At 39.2% G+C, this 20,904-nt stretch overlaps 1 protein-coding gene across 2 annotated transcripts in view; it reads left to right on the top strand.

Annotated features, from left to right (window-relative positions):
- fam184ab (family with sequence similarity 184 member Ab) overlaps positions 1-20,904 on the top strand; it is a 179,314-nt gene that overhangs the window by 130,585 nt on the left and 27,825 nt on the right. For both annotated transcript variants that reach the window (XM_028604891.1, XM_028604892.1), the window contains exons 15-17: positions 3,555-3,708; positions 6,271-6,398; positions 16,260-16,444. In XM_028604891.1, coding sequence (XP_028460692.1) covers positions 3,555-3,708; positions 6,271-6,398; positions 16,260-16,444 — 467 coding nt within the window. The remainder of the gene's footprint in view (positions 1-3,554; positions 3,709-6,270; positions 6,399-16,259; positions 16,445-20,904) is intronic.

Raw genomic sequence — 20,904 nt, forward strand, 5'->3', positions numbered from 1 at the left:
ACTCGGACAACCACCGAGTACCCCGAGCTCAAAATCCAACATGGCTGCTCCGTGCATCAACAGCTGTGAAAGCTGTAGTAACACAGAGTTATTAGCACTTCTGTCTTATTTGTGTCTCACTAAATCAGTCGTACACGCAGTGCTGTCCCTCTTCTATCTGTGGACATGTTGTTGTGAACACACTATTCACAAAACACTATTAGCCCTGTTCCCACTAGGGAAAACAGCCCATAACACCCACAAATTTGGCTTTTTTCTTTTCTTTTGTAGTTGGAAAGTTTACATAACAGTCGGCATAGTCTCACATCGCTAGACCTACCTCCACAACGCCGCGGAGGAGGGTCTGGTGCTAAGCTCTGCACAAGGAACTTGTTTTGGTGGAACGTGTACGTTCAAAAGTTGTTTTAGTCGTGCAACAGAAAACTCAGATTGGACAGATAGTCTAGCTAGCTGTCTGGATTTAACCTGCAGAGATCTGAGCAGCAGTTAACCATAGTCCTCAGAAATCCACCAGAGTTTAGAATCACAACACAAAGGAAGCGAAAGGAAATGGACATCAGATCCCCGGATGTGGAACGTCGTGGATGTAGACTACAATCGGCATTAATTCCCGGGACAAATGACTCCATCAACTCCAGGTCTGATCGGCAATGATGGAAACATGACACCCGGGTGAGATGCTTTGACTCCATCGGTAACTTCTTCGACTCTTAGTCATCTCAGCCACAAATTCTGTCCGTATCCGTGCAAGCGACGCTCGAACATTGTTCCAAATCAGTTGCCACCGAGTTTGACAGATAGACTAAATCACATATGAAAAAAAAGAAGTAACCACGGTAACATTTTCAGTGCCCTCCATGCTGTTTTCTACGGTTTACTAACCCTGGTTTCCGGCGCGTTTGTGACGTCTAACGTGACACACCAGAAAAGGGTGCTGCAAGATTGCAAAATTATTAACGCTCCAACATCATACACTATGCTGATTCAAAGCTCAAATGATAACCAAAGCAACACAACAATGAAATAATACAACAAAATGTGCTGCCAACTGCCAAAACATATGGCTCGCCAGGAAACAAACAGCAAATATTGAAACAATGCAAATTCTAAAAACACATGCAACACAACATCACTGCCTATGAAGTCAGTGAAGGTAATGCAAAGGCAGATAGGGGGAAGGTTTGGCTAATGCTGCTAATGGTTGACAAGAAGGGTGGACCATTAAAGCAGAGCAAACAATAGATGGATTAAGCGGGGAAATGAGTCTGAGACATACGTAGAGGTGTATTTACTGTAGGGAGCTGATAATAAGGGGTCTGGGAGCAGGTGCACAGGTGGATGTGGAGGTTAGGTGGTGCTGAACGGCAGGAAACACTGGGGACTGCTGCAGGACAGGGAGAGTTAGTGACTTGGCAGATTGACAGTAGAGAGAGAGGAGAGACTTGTTGTAATACTTGGTGGTATCAGTTTTAGCAGATACACAACTAAATACAACATCACCATGCACCAGCTCACAAAGATCAATGAACTGTTTTGTTTTAAGTTTTTCCATCAAAACTGCATGGGTGCTCCATCAAACGCTAAAAATCCGAGATTGCCGTCCGCCAACTCATTTGAATATTCAGGGCTCTCTTTGTTCCTGAAACATTTCCCAAAGGCATTACATATTGGAGAATTAAAATGCCACAGATGTTGCCGCCAACCTTCTATGAATATCATTTTCGATGTTCCTTGTTGATGGGTTCTAGTTATAATTTGCAAAATGGCATCTTAACATTTTACTGACAAAGAAAATGGTTTAAACTCAGCGTGAGCAGCAGTTTTCTTGTCTACAACGGTGTGCTTTCAGGGCCTTGTGTAATAATGAAAATGAGATCTCCACTCTATTAAATCTTCTGACACTGCTGAGGGAAATAGCTGCTGTGTTTTCTCTTTTGACATTCAACGTTTCCTTCATTTGATCACTCTGCAAAGGCATCTATGACCTGTTACTTGCCTCATGATGCCAGGCTTAGAAATAGAGCACAAGCACTTAATGTTGACTCCAGCTGTTGCATCCATAAATATCCATGCATCATTCTTATTTCTGTATCTTTAAGTTGAAAATATGATGAAACTCAACCTCAACGTTGTCCATCATAAAAACCTGTCACCACGTTCATAGTAAAAAAAACAAACAAAAAAAACAGTTGAAACCGGCTGTTGATTGTTAAATGTAATGCTGGTCTTATATTGTCTGCCAACAAGCCTGCTGACAGCAAACTTTGTCAGATTGATGGGCTCACTGTAATAAGACACTCGGCACAGCAAACTCTGCGGAGTTGTTCGTCGTGTTGTTGATGTGTTTCCCATAAAGTGAAACCATATTTCCCATAAACACACAAACACTCAGGCATAAAATGTGGCTCCTCACGCATCAACAACAGCTCTTTCTGCCAGAGTAAACGTTCCGACTGCCAACAGTGTAATGTTAGTAGGTTGTGTGTGTGTGTGTGTGTGTGTGTGTGTGTGTGTTGTGGCAGCCCTCCAGTCAGCAGTGCTAATGCCTGATGCTAAGTGCCTGTCAGTTTTCTTTGCTAATATTCTAATATGTTGTTCCCGTTACGTTGTTTGTTAAATTCTTAATAATAAAACCGTGATCAACAACAGCTGGATGAAACTGACTGAACACAATTGAGTTAATCGTCTACTTTACTTCAAAATGTTGTTTCCTCCACAAATAGAATTATTAATGAACATCTGTACACACAGAAAACTTCTGCCTGGACTCTTCAGCCTTTTTTGAAACTTACAGTACATAATGGTGATTAACACCAGTCCATAATACTCCTAATTATTAGCAGAACCTCTGTTTTTCTCAGAAGCTACTGGAGAAAAAGAAAAATTGTTGATTTTACAAATGCATTTTGACAGTGAGGTGACGTCCCCTTTTTTATCCTTAAAAACTCTAAGGTAAAGTGACTTTGAATTAATTTCTGTCACAGTTGATGTCGTTCTGCACAGGAATCCATTGAAACTGTCAGCAGTCCTTTTAAACGAAAAATCTTTCAAATATGAGGGAGAATAGTCTGTTTTTTTTAATGTATTTTTACTTAAGAGGTGATCATATCTCTATTTTCCTCAGAAACTGTACAGCAGAAACAGATTTCTCTTCTCTTCTTTGATGGTGTTTTAGTGCACTTTAAGTCAGTGTGTGATGATTGGCCAGTTTCTCCTTCAGCCCTTCTAGAGGATTAAAAATGATAAATACTAAAATACTTCACTATCTCTCCCTGCCTCTCATCCCCATTTTCATTTTTATATCTCTCTTACTTTTCTCTCCCACTCTATCATCTCCTCCTACGTCTTAAACTTTTCATCCGCAAATGCTCCTCTGTCTCTCCCTCTCTTTACTCTTTTTCTCCAACCTACTTTTTCCTTCCCACTCTCTGTTTTGTCCTCTTTCTCCCTGTACGTCTCTTTGTTCCTTTCGGTTATCCTCTCTTGCCCTCCCCTGTTCCCCTACACCTCCTCCACCACAACCCCATTTCCTCCCCCTCTCATCTCTCCATCAGGAGTTGGAGGAGCGTCTCCGCCATCATCACCATGCAGAGCTGCAGTCTCTCAGAGAGGCTCACCGCCAGAGCATCGAGACGCTCAAACAGCAGTCAGAACAAGAGCTGCAAACGCTCCGCTTTGAACTGGAGGACGAGGGCAAAGCCATGCTGGGTAAGGTCCTAGTGTGGGGGTGTGGGTGTGTGTGTGTGTGTGTGTGTGTGTGTGTGTGTGTGTGTGTGTGTGTGTGTGTGTGTGTGTGTGTGTGTGTGTGTGTGTGTGTGCGTGCGCGCATTAGAAAGAGTCACCCTCCCATGACCTTTTCGCACATTTTCCTTTTCAACAAAATTAAGCACAGTTTCACAGTTTTGATTTTGGTCAAATTTGGTCCAGGGATTTTACTGTGGAAACTGAGGTTACACTGAACAAAAAACAACTGAAAAGTAAAACCTCCGTCCTTTCATGCAGTAAATAGGGATATAAGACTGTTAACTTTGTTATGCATACACAAGTACACATGGTTCTGCCCAGTTGGATTTCAAAAAAGTATTACAGTTTTCTATGGTCCGAAGAATGGAAAACATTTACAAAAAGAGGCAGCATAATGCCCTGTCATGGTCACATAACAAGCTATGAGCAGCGGTGGAAGAAGTACTCAGATTGTTTGCTTAAGTAAGTGTAGTAATACCTCAGTGTAGAAATACTCTGTTTGACTACAAAAGTAATCAATTTTGATACAAAAGCATCAAAATATACTTAAAGGTCCCATGACATGGTGCTCTTGGATGCTTTTATATAGACCTTAGTGGTCCCCTAATACTGTATCTGAAGTCTCTTTTATATAGACCTTAGTGGTCCCCTAATACTGTATCTGAAGTCTCTTTTATATAGACCTTAGTGGTCCCCTAATACTGAATCTGAAGTCTCTTTTATATAGACCTTAGTGGTCCCCTAATACTGTATCTGAAGTCTCTTTTATATAGGCCTTAGTGGTCCCCTAATACTGTATCTGAAGTCTCTTTTATATAGGCCTTAGTGGTCCCCTAATACTGTATCTGAAGTCTCTTTTATATAGACCTTAGTGGTCCCCTAATACTGTATCTGAAGTCTCTTTTATATAGACCTTAGTGGTCCCCTAATACTGTATCTGAAGTCTCTTTTATATAGACCTTAGTGGTCCCCTAATACTGTATCTGAAGTCTCTTTTATATAGGCCTTAGTGGTCCCCTAATACTGTATCTGAAGTCTCTTTTATATAGGCCTTAGTGGTCCCCTAATACTGAATCTGAAGTCTCTTTTATATAGACCTTAGTGGTCCCCTAATATTGTATCTGAAGTCTCTTTTATATAGACCTTAGTGGTCCCCTAATACTGTATCTGAAGTCTCTTTTATATAGACCTTAGTGGTCCCCTAATACTGTATCTGAAGTCTCTTTTATATAGACCTTAGTGGTCCCCTAATACTGTATCTGAAGTCTCTTTTATATAGACCTTAGTGGTTCCCTAATACTGTATCTGAAGTCTCTTTTATATAGACCTTAGTGGTCCCCTAATACTGTATCTGAAGTCTCTTTTATATAGACCTTAGTGGTCCCCTAATACTGTATCTGAAGTCTCTTTTATATAGACCTTAGTGGTCCCCTAATACTGTATCTGAAGTCTCTTTTATATAGACCTTAGTGGTCCCTTAATACTGTATCTGAAGTCTCTTTTATATAGACCTTAGTGGTCCCCTAATACTGTGTGTGTGGCCTTGACCAACTGCCACTTTGCTTGTTTGCAAGCCATAAAGGATAAAAGCCCCCAAAAAAGCCCCAAAAAATAATCTTGAAATATATATATTTATATATACTTAAGGTACAAAATTAAAAGTATTCATTATGCAGAATGTCTCAATTCAGATTGATATGTATTATATTATTGTATTATAATTATTGATGCATTCATCTCTTTATCCTTTTAATGTTGCAGCTGTCTGTTTTTATATGCCATATAATGTGATGTAACAACAGTTGAAACAATGAGAATATTAGTAGAAAGTCACATCTCTAAAGTGCAGAAAAATGATCTCCATCTTACCCAGTTTTCAGTGCAAACCCACCAGTACTGTGCTGTGATTAATGCTCTTCCATTAACCTTCTGGTCATGGTCCTGACACTGGAGAGCTGCTCCCATCTATCTCTAACTTCCCACATCCTGACATCCCTTTATTACCTTTAATTTCTCTTTATCTCTTCCCTTCATTTTCTCCTTGTGTGTGAATGTGTGTGTTTCTAAATGTGTGTTCTCAGGTGAGAGTGTATGTGAATATTGTGTTTCATATTTCCATCATTTAAAAAAACCTGCAGTGAATGCATTTCTTTATTCTGACATTATGAATTTGTCTTACGTTCAAATGGAAAGCTAATAACGTTGTGTGTCCCCTCTCTATATGCTTCTCTAAACCATTAGACTGTTTGCAATGATAGTTCATTGAAGTGAGGATTAAAGGCCACTTGGGTAAAAGCAGCCAAAGCACTCTGCTTTATTTAAAATGTATAAAAAAAATGAAATGAAAAATGCTTTTGCATCTAATGGGCACTTTTTGGCGAGCAGAAAAAATGTTGGAGGAAGCTTTTTCAACAATCTTTAAAATCACTGAGTCTGGAACAAGCTTTATCTCCACGTGTGATTTGTTCTGTACAAATGAAATATGACTTATTGGGTTCTTTTCTTCCATTACACTTTCCCCATCAGCCTCTCTGCGATCAGAGTTGAACCACATCCATGCATCAGCCATCGAACACCTGAGACAAACCCACCAACAGGAGTCAGCCGCTGCCAAGATGGAGCTGGAGAAAACGCTGGAGAACAACCGGATACAGGTAGGACACCAGTTTATCATGGAAGCATCTGGGCCATCTGTTGGAGTGAATATAAATCAGAAATGTACAGCTGCACACATGAAATCTCTGTCAAAGCTACTATGATGAATGCCTTTCTAGTCAAAATGAGATTGTGTGATTAGAATAAATCCACAGTGCTCGGGATGTTCAGGACCTTTCTTTCACACTATTATTCTCTCTGCTAACACATTCACCCACCGTCTCCATGGAAGCGATTCTATAACACACGCTTAATGTAGGATTTACTGATAAGAAATGGACAAAGCTGTTTAATATTTTTGGAATGAAGCTGCTGACAGTCGATGTTTGTATTGAGATTTGAAAGCTTAAAGTTCTAATTCATAAGGTTTTAGTCCTGGTTGATTAAGCGATTTGATACTTAATTGTGTTTCCTGTGACTTGTCCACAATAAAAGCCACCCCATGTTTCGCCACTGGAATGCTTTTAATGTGAAGTAGCAGCAGTAGGAAGTGTTCAGTTAAAGAGAGTGGACAGTCAGCAGTGAGGCTGATATTAATGAGATCAAATGGTACTGGATAACATGCTGCATGGTTTCCTGTGTGAAGGCAGCTTGAATCCAGTACTCCACACCACTAACAATTAAAACTACTTTACAGAGAGGTAATTACTGAATGTAAATATACTGAGTGGCTATTGCTGAAATAATGCCGGCCACGAATAGTAACAAAAACAGGGGCTGGATTTCATAAAACTCTTCAGGATTATAACTATTAGACTTTAGACAGAGCTGGCGCTGAAGCGCTTAGTCAATTATTGATGAGTTGATCAATAGAAAATGAATCGACAACCAATTTAGAATTTTTGAATATCTTGTGGTATTGTATTGTTAGAAAAAATGTTGGACATCTTGGACTCTTGGAAATGCTGTTTATTTTTTACTATTTTCTGACATTTTAAAGACGAAACAATTAATATTAAAAAAAAAAAAAAAATACATCAAAAGGTAAACATGATAAGAAAAATAGTTTAGATGCTTACATTTTTCATACCTGTGCTGGGCGGGCTGTCACATAGAAATTAGATACCCAGGGGCCCTTACATACCATCTGCCGCAGGCTCACACACACACACACACACACACACACACACACACACACACACACACACACACACACACACACACACACACACACACACACACACACACACACACACATCACCCGGCAAGCCACCCTCTTTGCGTCTCTTGTAAATCTTACTAATTACACCAAACACCATGAGTTCCTCTCCCATCGCCTTGTGATACAGATGTTCTTGCAGAGAAGCACAGCTGGTCGTCTTCAATACCCCCCACACTCCATCATCAGTCCCTCTCATCTGTAGTTGCCAAGGCAATAGGAAGTCAATAAAGGCTAATAGTCAAGTGTTACAGTCTGAACTGCCCGTCAGTTAAAAGGCTGCATCAAATATAATGGAAACCGTTCCGATTTCAGTCGCTCCTGCAGCACACAAGCTTCTTTTTGATCCCCAAGTAGATTCACATTATTTATTTGTTATCAGTGAATAAATTTTACATGTGCATTGATAAATGTGAACTATCTGCACTCTATGTAGGAAGATACAAATAGTGGGAACGACACCTGTAGTGAAATTGGTGATTTTTACATAATATGAATTCAGTAAGCAACATGATTTTCTGAGTAATGATCTTTAACAAAAAAAATCACATATTGTTTTTCATGCTTATACATCACAAATCAGCTAGTCTCACATTGCCAGACCTATCTTCTCAGCACTGTGTCAGCGCTGGAGTATGGTCTGGCTACACCACTTATCTATTGTGGGATAGGGGGAAAAAATGTTCTAGCTTGTTTGTATTTTTTTTAACCAATCCCAACCGTCCTGGCGTTAAGCACCAGATGCAGCAACTGTGCCTTTCCAAAATAGATGCAATGTACATCCGTTAAGAACACAAAATCAACCAATTTAACAATTCAGCCTGAACACTGGTACTTTTGGTAAAATATCTTACAATAAATATGTTTTCCTCTCTTCTTCCTCTTTTAGATTACATTTTGGGCATTTTTAACTTCATTTGATTGGGTACAGCAGAGAATCAAACATAAAATGTGAGGGCAGAGATAGAGGGGACAACATGCAACAAAGGATTTGAATTGGGAACATTGCAGTTATATTATGTGTCTCAGTGCATAGGTTATGTACTGTGGGTCACTAATTTAAAAGTGACTTTAAGCTTTCTGGCCTTTCACCATCTACTATTACGAGTTCTATTTGACTTCCTTTGTGCTTTGACCAAGTGGATTTTCTTTTGGGTCAAAACGCTGCATGTACAACATTAGAGACAGAAACAGAGAGTTTGTGTTTACATTAATTCCTTGCGCCGGAGTCCTAATGGCACAGAAACTGAAACTTCTTGAGTTGAGTCATCAGTCTTGAAGAGCTCAGCTGCAGACAGTTGTCACGCTGTGTTAAATAATGTTTTTGTGCCTCCAATTACTTAACAGACGGGGAGAAGGAGGCTGATGAAGTACTGTGTGTGTGTGTGTGTGTGTGTGTGTGTGTGTGTGTGTGTGTGTGTGTGTGTGTCTGTGTGCACGTACGTGTGTGCGTGCGTGCACACATTGTCATCTGTCTCCCTGGAGATACTTTACTCGTTTGATCTACCAGAGCTGTCTGATCAATTATCATATCATCAGCATTTCTTGACAACCGATATCTATTCTGTTCTATTTCCATGACATTGTTCTATTTTTGATGTAACTTTTATTGTTTTTGACAAAGTGTTTCTTTCTCTCTGAACATAAAATTATTATTATTTTATCAATATATGCAAAGCATCTTAGATGCGCTGTCTCTTTTGTCTCGTTTTTTTCCTCTCCTCTCTCATTTTTTTTGCATTAATTGTGCAGTTGTGATTCAGATCTAGTTGTTTATTAATGGGCAGACCCAATAGTGGCCAAGATACTTTTCTAATCTCTAGAAACTTTAAAGCCTCTGAAAACATATTTCTCTCAAGGACGTAGGTTTAGTTTTATAATAAAAACTGGTTATTGTGCTTTCAATAAACAAAATAGAAATATAAATGTAATGTAAATCTCTGCGTTGTTAATGCACAGCCCGTCATCATGTTCCATTACTCTGATAGTGATACTTCATGATAGGTTAAGTTTTTTTTGCATCTTTACTGATTTAATTGATGCTTAATTCTAGCATCTCTTTAGAAAAATATGTAAATAAATGAAAATATGAATAAAGCTGAGGCGGTGGCAGTGCTCATGTCAGCCCTGAGTAGTGTCTGCTGTCTCCCTCTCAGGCTGCATTCAGCTTCAACAACCTCCAGTGATAAGGTGGAGTGGACTGTAAGTAGTTTGAGAGGCAAACCCAGGGCAAAGAAATCCCACTTCAACTAGTGAGGAGAGCACATAGAAAGTATAGAAACTACAGAAATGTTTCATGTGAAGTAACTGTAACTGCTCAAACTAAGGCAGAGAATATTTTGTCCATGTGGGACCCCATCAATCACACTAAGAAGCTGATTGAGAACATATGTTTTAAATTGGATCAAGTATCGATTACGATTTACGATCACAAAAACTAGTAATCCAGAAGAGCGATTATTTTGCACATTTCGTTGCAAGTAAACTCTTGTTTTGTCTTGTGTTCTGAAGGGGAATTCCAAAACGAAAAAGTATCAAGGGAAATTTCACAGTTCAAGGTGTTTTCACTGTTGATTTGTTTAACTGTTTCACTGTTTTTTAAATTCATTAATTGCAACATCTTTCCAAAAGTCAATGAGTAATCGTGTAAAATAAATGTACCAAAATAATTGTGATTTTTTTTTCCACCCAAAATCGAGCAGCCCTAGGATCAAGTTTAAAGCTATACTGCGTAGGTTCTGTGTCCCTCATGAGGAATTATAAATAATGACGCAGTTGCTAGTAACCAAGGAGGACACAGAGGATTAAAAAAACACGATGGACTCTTCAGAAGAGGTCTTTATCTTCACTCGAATTTCTGCGTGCGAAAGTCGCCGGACGACACCCAATTTCTGAACTGAGAAATACAGAGTTTTGTGGAGCTGAGAGTCTGAATTAGCTTTGTAGCAACTCATTTGGCAATGGCTTGAATGTAACGGACGTTCATTAATATAAAAAGGTTACGCACTAAAGCTTTAAGCCAGAGGATTATTCAGTGTGTTGCAGTAGATCTATCCTACTGTTGACAGACTCTAAAGGCCTGTGAATGGTCATTTAGACATTACAATTGTCCCTTGAAATGTACAAACAGGTATACATTAAAGGGATTCTATAAAAAAAAACAGTGTAGTACTAATTAGTTCTGCTATCTGTCGTACTGGATGGATGATACCAGCCAGGTAATTTCCACCCATCATATTTAATACATTTTTCCATTTTCAGTAGCTCAGAAAAGCCCACCCAATTTCAGTCCAGAGATTCGGCCAGCTAATGTCCTCCCCTGATAAATATTTGAATAACTTTATTTATTTTTCAAAGAATTAAAAATTAGAATATAGAGGGTCTCTGGCAAAAGAGCAAAAAATAAAGATGGTGCACATATTCTCCTTTATAGTGCTGTTTGCTTAACAAAGCAGTTGGGCGAGAAAGCGAGATTAGAAAGGGATAATAGAAAGAAATGACAGAGTGACAGACACAACGTGAGAGATTAAACCAGCCCACAGTCAACACGCCAGCAGGTTTATCTCACCAGTCGCCTGCCATGAATTTGAACATCAAACAGAGATATCTGCTGTAATTAAAAAAAGTCCCAATCTAATACATACTTCAAATCATCCTGAATACACTGAAAATGTATGCTCTTTCTTCTTTGTTCTATTATTTTAGTCTGTCATCCTTTTTTTCTTCTTTTTTTGCCTTTGTGCCTCCTCTCATCCCTAGAATGAAGCCAGGAGTTTGACGAGATGGAGAGTAAAATGAGTAAATGAGTCATTAAAGATTAATTTGCCCTGTCCCCATTGTGTTTAATTGCACCGCAAGGTTTATGGACAGCAAAGAGACTCAGATAGAGACAGATAGTGGGACAGAAGGTTGCGACCATGAGGCTATTATACAAGATTATGGCTTTTGGATATATGAACACAGCCCTTGGCATAAATTGTTATAGAGGCATGTGGAATGAGATGTTTGCAGAGTGGATAATCATTAGTAGACAATAACCTGACAATATTTAATATGATTCTGATGGAGTTAAATGTCCCTCTTCACATCACATCTTTGCCTCTTCATTCAAGTCTCTAATCATAATGATCAATTTGGCAAACAAGGCCCACTCTGCTTCCATCATTGTGTGGATTTTAAAACCGAACTTGGCAGCTTTGCGTGGTGATGGCTGAGGGATCCTTATGACAAGATAAAGCTGTTTTGAACTTTTGAAATCCAATATAAAAAGTCCATCCATCCATCCATCTTCGTCCGCTTATCCGGTGTCGGGTCGCGGGGGGAGCAGCTCCAGCAGGGGACCCCAAACTTCCCTTTCCCGAGCAACGTTAACCAGCTCCGACTGGGGATCGGCGTTCCCAGGCCAGGTTGGAGATATAATCCCTCCACCTAGTCCTGGGTCTTCCCCGAGGCCTCCTCCCAGCTGGACGTGCCTGGAACACCTCCCTAGGGAGGCGCCCAGGGGGGCATCCTTACCAGATGCCCGAACCACCTCAACTGGCTCCTTTCGACGCAAAGGAGCAGCGGCTCTACTCCGAGCTCCTCACGGATGACTGAGCTTCTCACCCTATCTCTAAGGGAGACGCCAGCCACCCTCCTGAGGAAACCCATTTTGGCCGCTTGTACCCTGGATCTCATTCATTCGGTCATGACCCAGCCTTCATGACCATAGGTGAGGGTAGGAACGAAAACTGACCGGTAGATCGAGAGCTTTGCCTTCTGGCTAAGCTCTCTTTTCGTCACAACGGTGCGATAGATTGAATGCAATACCGCACCCGCTGCGCCGATTCTCCGACCAATCTTCCGCTCCATTGTCCCCTCACTCGCGAACAAAACCCATCTATATATAAAAAGTCACTTTAATAATACTAGTTCAGTTCTTAGACCTTTATCAGGTAAAATTCAGACCAAGAAGATGTTAATAAAATGAGTACAGGGGACCAACAATGTGCAGGATTCTTTTTGGTTACTTCCCAGTAAAATGACGGGCCCTATTTTAACGATCTAAGCGCACAGCGTGAAGTGCCTGGCTCAGGTGCATTTAGGGCGTGTACAAATCCACTTTTGCTAGTTTAACGCTGGAAAGAAGGGTCTGTACGCCAGGTGCATGGTTCAATTTCGTTGTACTTTGTGTCTTAATTAATCATAGGTGTGTTTTGGGCGTAATATGCAATAAATCAATCAGAGTGTCATCTCCCATTCCCTTTAAAAGCCAGGCGTGTTTGTACCTTGCCGCATTGCTATTATGATGGCGGATTTGCTAAACAGGAAGGAGAGATTTTCAGGAGAATAAACTAATCTGCTCATGCGTGAAGTGTAAGCGAGCAGGCAGAATAGTGCGCTGAAGCACAGAAGGGAGGGGACGGGATGAGGAGGAGGGAGGGGACGGGATGAGGAGGAGGGAGGCACGAGCTAGTCTCCATTTTGTTTGAAAATACTTTGAACGTCAACAAGAAGTAACGTCACCCAACATCGCTTAGAGCACCTTTAAAATAACAATGAAATGCTGCGTTATTGACTTTAGAAAAGGTTTTTATTGGTCAATGGCGCAATCACTTCCCGCTGCCTCAGGATAGCAATACACCAAGAATGCACCTGAACACACCTCCCTATAAGACCAGCACGCCAATGGGCGCAGGTGCATTTGCTATTCAATTTTTTTGTTTTTTTACCTTTATTTATTCAGGGAAGGTTCATTGAGAGGCAGCCTCTCTTTTGAGAATCACATTCACACAGTTCCACATTCATACCTGGAAGCTGCCCAGTACAACCACAGTCTGATCTGATCAAGCTGTTCTTTCACTTTCCCAACCCAGATTTTATCCTGTGTGTCTGGGGATTGAACCGACAACCTCCCGGTCACAAGCTCACGTCTCTAACCTTTAGGCCACCACTGCCCCAAAAATTGACAACTGCGTCGGTCTTAAACTAGCATAAGACACTTGTGCTGCTGCGCTGCTCTACAACATCTTGTTTTTAGTGTCTTTTTTTGGTGAAGTGGGAAGACAGATTTAGTTAATTTGTCATGAGTCTATCTTTCTTTGCACTTTTTGGTTTGACATTTTCATTTGTAATCTGATGTGTGTAGAAGTATCCAAAAGCATAGGGTTGGTCTGTCTGTGGCCCTGAGCCCACTGGTCCCTGCTGTAGTTATACATCTTTATAAAAATGAGTTATTAGTTAGTGTGTTATTTTCTCACACAGCTGGGTGCTGTAGTTTTTATGAAACATTACCCAACAGGAGTTAACAGTGATATTGTTGGGGACTATTTTCACCCAGGGATTAATAAACATTTGGTCCTCTTGTGTCCATGTTCATCATAATTAAGGAACATGTCACCCAGTGCAACAGTGTGGCTCCCTGTTATTAATTTGAACAAAATTGGAACTCTACGGCACAGAGGAATAAGAAATATATCAGGCCTAAGTTTAAGGGATCAATTTATTTTTGGTATAGTTTTTATGGGATATTTGTCGACAATAAGAAAAATATAGAATATTGTCAGCCTTATCTTTAAACAGGACGCATGAATCTATTCTTCATCACAGTCCAGTACTGCAACAAACAACAACAACTTAAACACTTCTTTATCAAACAGGACCGAAATCTTAAGAACTTTTTAAAAACTATAATTATATACCAGGTTTTAGAAATAGTGAGCCACTCATTTAGAGCGACATCTCTATTAAACTGGACTTATTGTAAAATCAGGCAGTTTGTGTGTGGTCTTCATGTGAGTGTTTGATTGAACCTATGCATTGTTCACTCCCCCCTGTTGAGAAAAACACTTTCTCACTTTGAAATCCCAGCTAATGTAAGCCAGATCTTGTGTCACTGTGGAGCTCAGAAGGAAAGGGCAGCTCTGCGGGGGTCGTGAGTCATCTTGGACAGTTGGTTTATATGGACGTCATTCTGTTATGTGGACAACTATGATAAGTCATGACTGAGTTATTCAGACAAGCACCTGCATTCCTGCTGATGTTGATTGGAATTGTGTTTTTGTCATTTATAAATGAATTTGATTTTTAACATATGATGTAATAACAGTTGACATATGAGCCGATACTTACTGTACAACGTAGCACGTTGCTTTACATTAGCCACCAGCAGAGCAACACTCAATAACACACAATAACCTTTACAATTTAAAGGTCTAAGAGATGTCATCTTAACACTTCTGTCCAAGCCTTTTCTAAAGTTGCCCTTAAAGAGATATGTTGCTGATTTAAATACAGCTCTGTGTCATGGCAGTGTGGGCTGTGTTTTTAGACGAACACTGCCCACACAAAGATGGCACAGAGCTGGTTTAAAACTGGCAAAGGAATACTTAGTAATTAGTAATAAAGTCAAGTGTAATACATATTATAATTCATATTGGAACCATACAGCGCATTCATGAGAACAGCAAGAGTGGCTTAGTCTACAGCATAGATTGTAATTTGTAATTGTCTACACATTGGTATTCATGAGGATTCATTGTTTGAGAGTCAATGACAATGAATATTACCATTCACTTTCAGTTTATTCATTAACACTCATTGTCAGTTTATCAGCATTTAAATGCCATTGTGCAACTTTGACTCATATAATTATGGGTCGAGTTTGTGCTGTCAATAAGAAACCGTAGTGTTTCAAACACTCTGCCCAACAACGTGTTTAGTTTTAGTTCCAGTTTATTTGTTATACTGTCATAATACAAGTAGAGACAATAGTCAAAATCAGAACAATATACTGAGTTGCTAGCTTATTATGTACTGTACACCCAGTGTAATCTAATGCAACAGCCTTCCACTAAATCCTGTGTTTTTGAAGCTTATCATATTCAGTTTTTCAGTTGTTCAAATTGTCTCAGAAAGGTGTTGATTTTTTTGTGATGCTGTTGAATTTTATGGATTATATTAAAATGTTGTCCACCCACATTTACATAAAATAGAATACAGTACATTTACCAAGCAACCAAAACCATTTTAAGAAGCTTCACTAATAACTACAATGAATGTGCAACTTTGTGAATGTGATCAGGGGGTTCCTGCAAAAGAGAAGCTTCTTCTCAGTGAACTTTCCCTGAATAAATAAAGGTAAAAAATAAATAAATAAAAAACAATGCACATTGTTTACAATGTCACAAAGACAGATCACTTTAATGCATGGAGAAACATTTTTTGTCCACATAGCTGTATTCAGTATCCATTGTCTCATCTGTTCCGTTTATTGTCTTGATAGTTTTACCTCATTAAGGTAAAGGTTTAAACATTTTAAGTTTACTCACAATGCCTCACAATTCTGCAAAAGCTGTACACATGTGTGTTGTCTTGCTATTTCAATTAATACAGGCCAATAATAAATGGAAAACGTAATGCTTACAGCATGAATATGTTATACACCAATTTTAACATTGAGGCTCGCTGCTGGATGATTTGGCGTCACCTTTGACCTTTTTAACTTGGATTAACTTAAATATATAAGACATGCAGTGCCTCTCAGTTCATGTAAAGATGACATCCCTGAGGTCTCAACTGATTGTTGCTGAGGTAGAAATTGCTATGACTTTGATTTTTGCTTTTCAAGAAGTAATTAAAAGCATTACTGGACGGATAACACTGTTGGATATTAACTCTTTAAACCATGAAAATGGACATTCATTTTATTTTCTTCTTCCAGGAGCGTGAGTTGTTGGGCCGGATCACTGAGCTCCAGGAGGAGGTCTCCAGGAGGAAGAACCACATCGCTCAGCTGGATCACCAGATCCACACGCTCAACGAGAATATCAGCACTCTGACTAAAGAGCTGGAGCTCAAGGGCAAGGAGGTGCTCAAGATTCGCAGCGAAGCCAATCAGCAGATAAGGTATGACTTAGCCTATGTATCGAGGACGTTTCATTTACAGAATTGTTCAGGTGTAGACCTTCCTCCACAGTGCCGCGGAGGAGGGTCTGGCTAGTCCACACAGCATTCCGGGATGGGAAAAAGACAGAAAACTCAGATTGGACAGATAGTCTAGCTGGCTGTCTGGATTTACCCTGCAGAGATCTGAGGAGCGGTTAACCATACACTGTAAATCCGAACGTTCAAAGTACTTAAATAGATTAAGTAGAGTATACTCAAAGTTTTAGAAAAATTTCTACTAACTTAATTTTTTGTAGTTGGTGTAACATGTTCTTCCTTAACTTAAAAACATAACTTAAGTACAACTTAATAGAATTGAGTAATAACATACTAATAATGATAAAGTCCTGCACTGTTAATTTTAACAAGGTGACTTTACTTAAAAAATTTATGGAAATTCACTGCCTTGAAAAAAGTAAGTTCAATGAACTTAGTAATAGTAAATTAGTGCAACTTTATTGTTCTGAGTAAACAATACTTAATAAACTTATATTTTCTAAGTGAACACAGCTTGTTTATTCTGAGTAAGTAACACTCAATAAGCTTAAACTTATTAAGTGAAGACAACTTGTTTATTTTAAGTAAATTACACTTAATTAGCTCATGGTTTTTAAGTTAATCAAGCTTGCTTTTTTTAAGTAAATACTTAATTAGCTCACATTTTTTAAGTGAGCACTACTTAATGTTACTGACTTGTTTTCTGGTTCGGTTTGCAGAAAACAAGTCAGTAGTATTAAGTAGTGCTCTTAAAAAAAATGTGAGCTAATTAATTATTTACTCAGAAAAAGCAAGCTGCATTAACTTAAAAACTATGAGCTAATTAAGTGTCATTTACTTAAAATAAACAAGTTGTCTTCACTTAACAAGTATAAGCTTATTGAGTGTTACTTACTCAGAAAAAGCAAGCTTGATTAACTTAAAAACCATGAGCTAATTAAGTGTCATTTACTTAAAATAAACAAGTTGTCTTCACTTAATAAGTTTAAGCTTATTGATTGTTACTTACTCAGAATAAACAAGCTGTGTTCACTTAGAAAATATAAGTTTATTAAGTATTGTTTACTCAGAACAATAAAGTTGCACTAATTTACTATTACTATGTTCATTGAACTTACTTTTTTCAAGGCAATGAGTTTCCATAAATTTTTTAAGTAAAGTCAACTTGTTTAAATTAACAGTGTAGATAAACCATCGGAGTTTAGAATTCCAACACAAAGAAAGGGGAAGGTAACGGACATCTGGCCAAAAATGTCTTTCTTTGTGTTGGCATTCTAAACTCCGGTCGATTCGGGAAACATCCTCCAAGCTAGAACCGACAATCAAATTATATTTATCTTTTTTTTGAGTAAAATTCTCATCACAAACTCAAAGCCATTTTAAATCTAGAGCTTGCCTCCCTACGTGCACGTGTTCCACCAAAACAAGTTCCTTCCCGAGGCTATTTTGCAGAGGCACCGTTGCTCCGTACAGCGCTTAGCACCGCCCAAGACGATTGTGATTGGTTTATAGAAATGCCAATTAACCACAGCACGTTTTTCTCCCATTCCAGATTGTTGTGTGGATTAGCCAGAATGCGAGACTAGGTATGACTCAGCACTGAAGTACGGGAACAATAGAATACTGTAATGAAAGCCTTAGTTCAAACTTTGGCTAATAGAGAGATTGATTGATGATAGACTCAATAGTAATACACAGATTGATCTGAATAACCCTGCCATCTTGGTTCGTTAATGTGCCATCATTTATAATACAAATGTGACTTTTTCTTACTCTTCATATCCTTTTAAAATCCAGTAGCTGCCAAACTGATCATTCTTTTTATTCATGTCTGATATAAGATGAGTCCTCTTTTCTGTGTTTCAGATTTTGTTGCTGAAATATTCATGGTCACACAGTCGGACATTTTTAGCAGTGTGTTCACAATGCATGATACGCTGTAACCTGGCAACCAAACTGCTGAATATTTTTCCATGATTTGAGAGTGGTGCTACTTAAGTTCCCTACTTTTCATTTTCTTTGCCTGCATTTTGGCGATAAGCACTTCTGATGTGGTGGTGTTTTGAGTTTTAAGGACCATAAATGTAGGTTTTAGTTCTTTTAAAGAAATACTTCAACATTTTGGGAAATACTCGTACGTGCTTTCTTTCCTAGAATCCGATGAGAAGATTGATACCACTCTTATCTCTGAGAGTGGTATCGATCTTCTCCTCTCACGCTCGGAAAGAAAGTGAATACAGTGATTCCCACCAAAATGCTCAACGATCATTTTAGGTGAATACAGTACAGTACAGAGTAGCAACACTAAGAGCATTAATAACACATTATCACTGACATTTCAGGATAGCCTCGACACAGAAAACACACAGAAATACCCACACTCAACTCTTTCTGCTCTCCTGTCATCAGTGCATGTTGGTAAATTTAACTTGTCTTATTATATTTGGATGACGATAGTTTCTGCAACCCTACTCTGCTCCAGTCATCGTGAAAACACAGTGAGATGAAAGTGAGGGAAATAAAAGCCCCAAACCTCTCTCTCTCTCTGTCTCTGTCTCTCTCTCTATCTCTTTCTCTCAACCAGTGTCAGGAGCCCATTGATTAGGAGATGTGAAGGTTATTTAGGGTAAAAGAAAAATGGAATCTATAATCATGTTGTCCCCTGCGGCATGTCATGAATTTTTTAAAGTGCTGTGTGGCTAATGTGGTCCAGCTGCTCATTAGATGGATGGATGTGTGTGTTTGAAGTTTTCTCTTCATGTGTGTGTGTGTGTGTGTGTGTTTGATGACTGCTGCCATGGTGCTTCATTTTCTATAGTAACTCCATGAGCTGCTAGTCTTTACGTATATGCGTCGTCTCTCTCTTGCCTCTCGCTCTCTCTCTCTCTCTCTCTCTCTCTCTCTCTCTCTCTCTCTCTCTCTGTGCCGGCAGGCCCATGCTATGAACATTTCTCCCTCTGTTACGTAACTCCCACGTCTGAATCCTGGTCACAGGGATAAAAATAGGCAGATAAATAAATAAAGAGGAAGCAGAGAGAGATAAGATGTGTGCCCCTCAGGGAGAGTTGGCCCAGTCAGAGTGAGAGGGAGACAGACATCCATGTTTCTCCTTCATCCCTCACATCCCTTTCATCAGCCTTTTTCTACTCCTCATTTAATTATTATCATCTTTTATTCCCATTTCCCGTCATCCTCCTCTTTCTTCAGCTTCTTTCTTTCCGTGGCAAAGCCCTCAACATGTGCAGATTGAACATGTTTAATAGGAAGAAGAATGTATTACACACATTCTGTACATATGTTTTACTTTATGTTGTACATCAAGTATACATACATGTCATACCACAATTATGTTTTGTTGCACTTTTCACGTTGTTCTGCTATTATTTTGTGCAAACTCAAAAAAGTCGCATTTCTATCTAATTTGTGCGATTATGTTCTAGGAATTAATTCTGTGCATCCATCTCCCTTTTCTAATCTCACCAACGTTTCCTCTGTGGAACAATCCATTATGTTCCTCCTCCTGGTAGAGACGGGCATAGAGAGGAGAGTCTGCAGGTCCTGATTAAGTCTTAAAGGGAAATGTCAACCGTTTAGAAATGTGTTTTATTCCTGAGCTGCGAGGGCATTTCGGTCAGTGGTTGACTCTGGTCCTAAAGCTTGAAGTGTGATGTCACTGTTATGGCTTCGTTCAAACGGCTTCGTGAATAGGAAGGATTTAGTTTTACGTGTAAAAATTGCACGTAACAATAATGGTCTCAAACTTCAATTTAATACAGTTTGTACTTCGTCTTTATATACAAAAACAAGCTACAGGTAAAGAAATCCTTGAAAGTACATTTACTGAAGTACTTAAAGGTCCCGTGGCATGAAAATTTCACTGGCCCGCCCATGAGAGAGAGACATCATGGCTTGCAAACGAGCAAAGCATGGCAGTTGGTCAAGGCCACACCCCCACCCTCCACCTTGCCCCCCCTCCCCTCTCCTCCTCAATATCTACAGACACAGAAATGGCACATCCTAAGGAAAGCTCATTGTGGGACTGGCTCTAGTGGCTGTAATTCTGCACCAAGGCTGAATTTCGGGAAAGAGACTTCAGATACAGTATTAGGGGACCACTAAGGTCTATATAAAAGAGACTTCAGATACAGTATTAGGGGACCACTAAGGTCTATAAAAAAAAAGCATCCAAAAAGCAGCATGTAATGGGACCTTTAAGTAAATGTTTCTATTTGATGCTACTTCATATTTAACTAAATATTAGAAGGAAGTGTAATTTTTGTAAAAGAAATATATTTTAAAAACCTTAAATTGAACATATTAGACATGATGCGTTGTTGTACAACAAATTAAAGGATCTAAACTATAACTATTCAAAAAAACTATTCAAGGTCCACCTGGACTAGCTATAGAATTAAAATGCTGTG

Source organism: Perca flavescens, chromosome 18, assembly GCF_004354835.1.
Source record: "Perca flavescens isolate YP-PL-M2 chromosome 18, PFLA_1.0, whole genome shotgun sequence".
NCBI classification, from domain to species: Eukaryota; Metazoa; Chordata; class Actinopteri; order Perciformes; family Percidae; genus Perca; species Perca flavescens.